The 2892-nt window shown below is 39.6% G+C and overlaps 1 protein-coding gene across 1 annotated transcript; it reads left to right on the top strand.

The window, feature by feature from the left end:
- The first annotated feature begins 262 nt into the window (after nucleotides 1-262).
- LOC133830804 (uncharacterized) lies at nucleotides 263-2326 on the top strand. Its single transcript, XM_062260875.1, has one exon. It carries the CDS (start codon nucleotides 263-265, stop codon nucleotides 2324-2326), a length of 2064 nt encoding a protein of 687 aa, XP_062116859.1.
- Nucleotides 2327-2892: the final 566 nt, after the last annotated feature.

Genomic DNA, 2892 nt, shown 5'->3' with positions numbered 1-2892 from the left:
CATAAATATAAAAAACAAAGTAAATTAAAAATGCATAACAATAACTGAAGCAAATTCATTAAAAAAAAAGAGATTTTGATAATTAGACATACTTACATATTATTTATTTTGCTCGTGAAACATACATAAGTATATATTACTATATAAACATTATTGGTCATATTTCTCCTTGCAAAAGAAAGAGAATAATGGCAGAAATATACACTGTTCTTCTTTGACTGATCAAGTAACCAGCTGAGACAGAAACCGAAGAACAATATACATGGAATTACCGATCCCAGAAAAGGTACAAAAGATATGGGATTTATGGAGTCTTAGGGGGTGTATTATGCTGAGCCTCCTTCTACAAATTATTCTTGTCTTGTTCGCATCTTCCAGGCAACGCTGCAAGAACTCACTGTTACTCACGCTCATCTGGGCAGCCTACTTGCTGGCCGACTGGGTTGCTGCAGTTTCCATTGGTCTAATCACACAAGAACAGACCAGAACTTGTGGACATAAGGATGGAGAGTTTGATCATGACATTTATGCATTCTGGGCTTCGTTTCTTTTACTTCATCTTGGTGGACCTGATACCATCACTTCTTTTGCTCTCGAGGATAATGAGTTCTGGCTCAGGCACTTGTTTGGACTCGTATTACAAGTCATGGCCGCTGGTTACAGTTTCTATCTGACTCTCCCCAATAACAAGCTATGGCCTCCCACACTCCTTGTCTTCTTCGTTGGAATTATCAAGTATACTGAGAGGACACGAGCGTTTTATCTTGCTAGCTTGGAACGTTTCGGAAGGACTGCTCTGCGAAAGCCAGAACCTGGGCCTGACTACGAAGAGGTTTCCACCAACTACTTCTCCAAGTTGCTTCAGGTTCCCATACAGGGAGAGAGCACAGAAAATCAGATAAGCAGTGGTGGTGTTGGGAGTTCTTCCCATGACCCTTATATGGAGCTTAACAGAATCACTTTAAACGCTTCTGACGAGTTGGAACTACTGAAGGCAGCTCATGTACTCTTCGAAAGGTTCAAAGGGCTCATTGTTGGTTTCTTTCTGACTTCTAAAGATCGAAAGTCTTGCCGAGATTATTTTCTGAAAATAACTGATCATCAATGCGCTTTCAGAGTAGTAGAGTACGAGCTCAGCCTCTTGTTCCAGGTTCTTCACACCAAGGTGGTCGTGGTGCGCCAAACAATTGGCTACATACTCCGGTTTATCAGTTTATCTTCCATATTGGGTGCCACCATAGTGTTCCTCTTAACTGAAAAGAATGGATTCAAAAGCATTGAGGTCATTCTCAGTTATTCCTTGCTTATTGGAGCCATGGTCCTCGACACCATATCAGTAATTAAGCTCATTTTTTCTGATTGGATCCTTGTAGTGCTCAAACACAGTTGGAGAAGATATGTTCCTTCATTTATCTTAAAAAGAGAACGGTGGTCGAGATTGATTTTTCAATATAATATGATAAGCTATTGTCTAGATGAACGCCCTGCGTGGTTCTTTGACTTATCTGAGCTTTTTCACCTTCGGGAAGTTCTCGACAAGTTGAAAATCATGATGTTCTCATCTTCATATAAGGTCACAGACGATTTACAGAAATTCATCTTTGATAATCTGAAAGAAAAATCCAACAAGGCAAGCACTTTACGAGAATCAACAGAAGCATGTATAGAAAGAGGTGGTTTGGCTCTTTCACAGAGTACTGGTAAAGATTTTGCTAGCTATATCAAACTAAAATGGAGCATCAGTGAGTTCCAATACACAGAAAGTATTCTTTTGTGGCACATAGCTACCGAGATATGCAACGAGGAGGGAAATTCTAACAGTGATCGAAAGGAAAAAAGGAAGTCTAAGATTCTTTCAGAGTATATGTTCTATCTACTGATTGAGCAGAACACAATATTTTCTCCAGTTTTGGGAGACTGGCACCTTGTGTTTCAAGACACCTGTGCTGAGGCCAAGAGGTTTTTCAGAAAGTACTCGGTATCAAATCACTCTAGAGCCGTAGAAAAAATGAATTCTGTGAGAACAAAGTTCAGACCAGCTGCTGTGAAGGGGGGAAGAAGCAAGTCTGTGTTCTTTGATGCGTGCATCTTGGCACACCAGCTCCAAAAATTGGAGGACAAGCGATGGGATATAATGGATCAGGTGTGGCTGGAGCTCATGTCTTACGCGGCCATTAACTGTAGACCTATTGTCCATGCACAGCAGCCCAGCTGGGGTGGAGAGCTTATTACTTTCACTTGGTTACTGCTCAATCATTTGGGCTTGGGTGTGCAATTCTCCGAACAGGAAGAGCGAGCCGGAATGAAAATGGTGGCAGTAAAGTAATTATAATAATTATTAATATTTTTTTTTGATCAATCAGCTCAATATGTATTACTTCAATTTCAAATTTACAAATCTAAGCAGGGCTAATAAAACAACCCAGCTAGTATAACTAATTACAGTAATTCCACCCAATCCCTATCCTGCTGTGTAAGTTCTTTTTTCCATGTATTTGTAAGTCTAATTTTCACTTCACTTTTAATTCTTCTCACTAATGTCTTAATTGTTGGGATACAATGATTCCAATAAACTTCATTCCGAGCTCTCCATATATGATATACTATCGCTGCAATGGTTGCAGCAAAAAATTTCTTCCTAAAGTCACTAATCTTGGCTCTAGATATCCAACGAATGACTTGCTTAATCGAAATTCCTGCCATCTTCCAACCCAACCAATTTTTAACTCTGTCCAGACAATTTCTACTAAGATGACAGTCAAAGAACAAATGCTCAACCTTCTCCTCAGCCAAACCACAAAGTAAACACTCAGTGGTATTGCAGATATTGAATTTATATAGTCTCACCTTTGTCTGAAGCCGATCTAGCATTGCAAGCCATAAGATTATCCT

This window comes from Humulus lupulus, chromosome 4, assembly GCF_963169125.1.
Source record: "Humulus lupulus chromosome 4, drHumLupu1.1, whole genome shotgun sequence".
NCBI lineage: Eukaryota > Viridiplantae > Streptophyta > Magnoliopsida > Rosales > Cannabaceae > Humulus > Humulus lupulus.
The sequence above is the reverse complement of the archived record's forward strand: the minus strand, read 5'-3'. Positions and strand labels throughout refer to the sequence as shown.

Bases quoted from the DNA above. Each gene is read 5' to 3' on its own strand.
- LOC133830804 (XM_062260875.1), top strand. From the start codon at position 263: ATGGAATTACCGATCCCAGAAAAGGTACAAAAGATATGGGATTTATGG.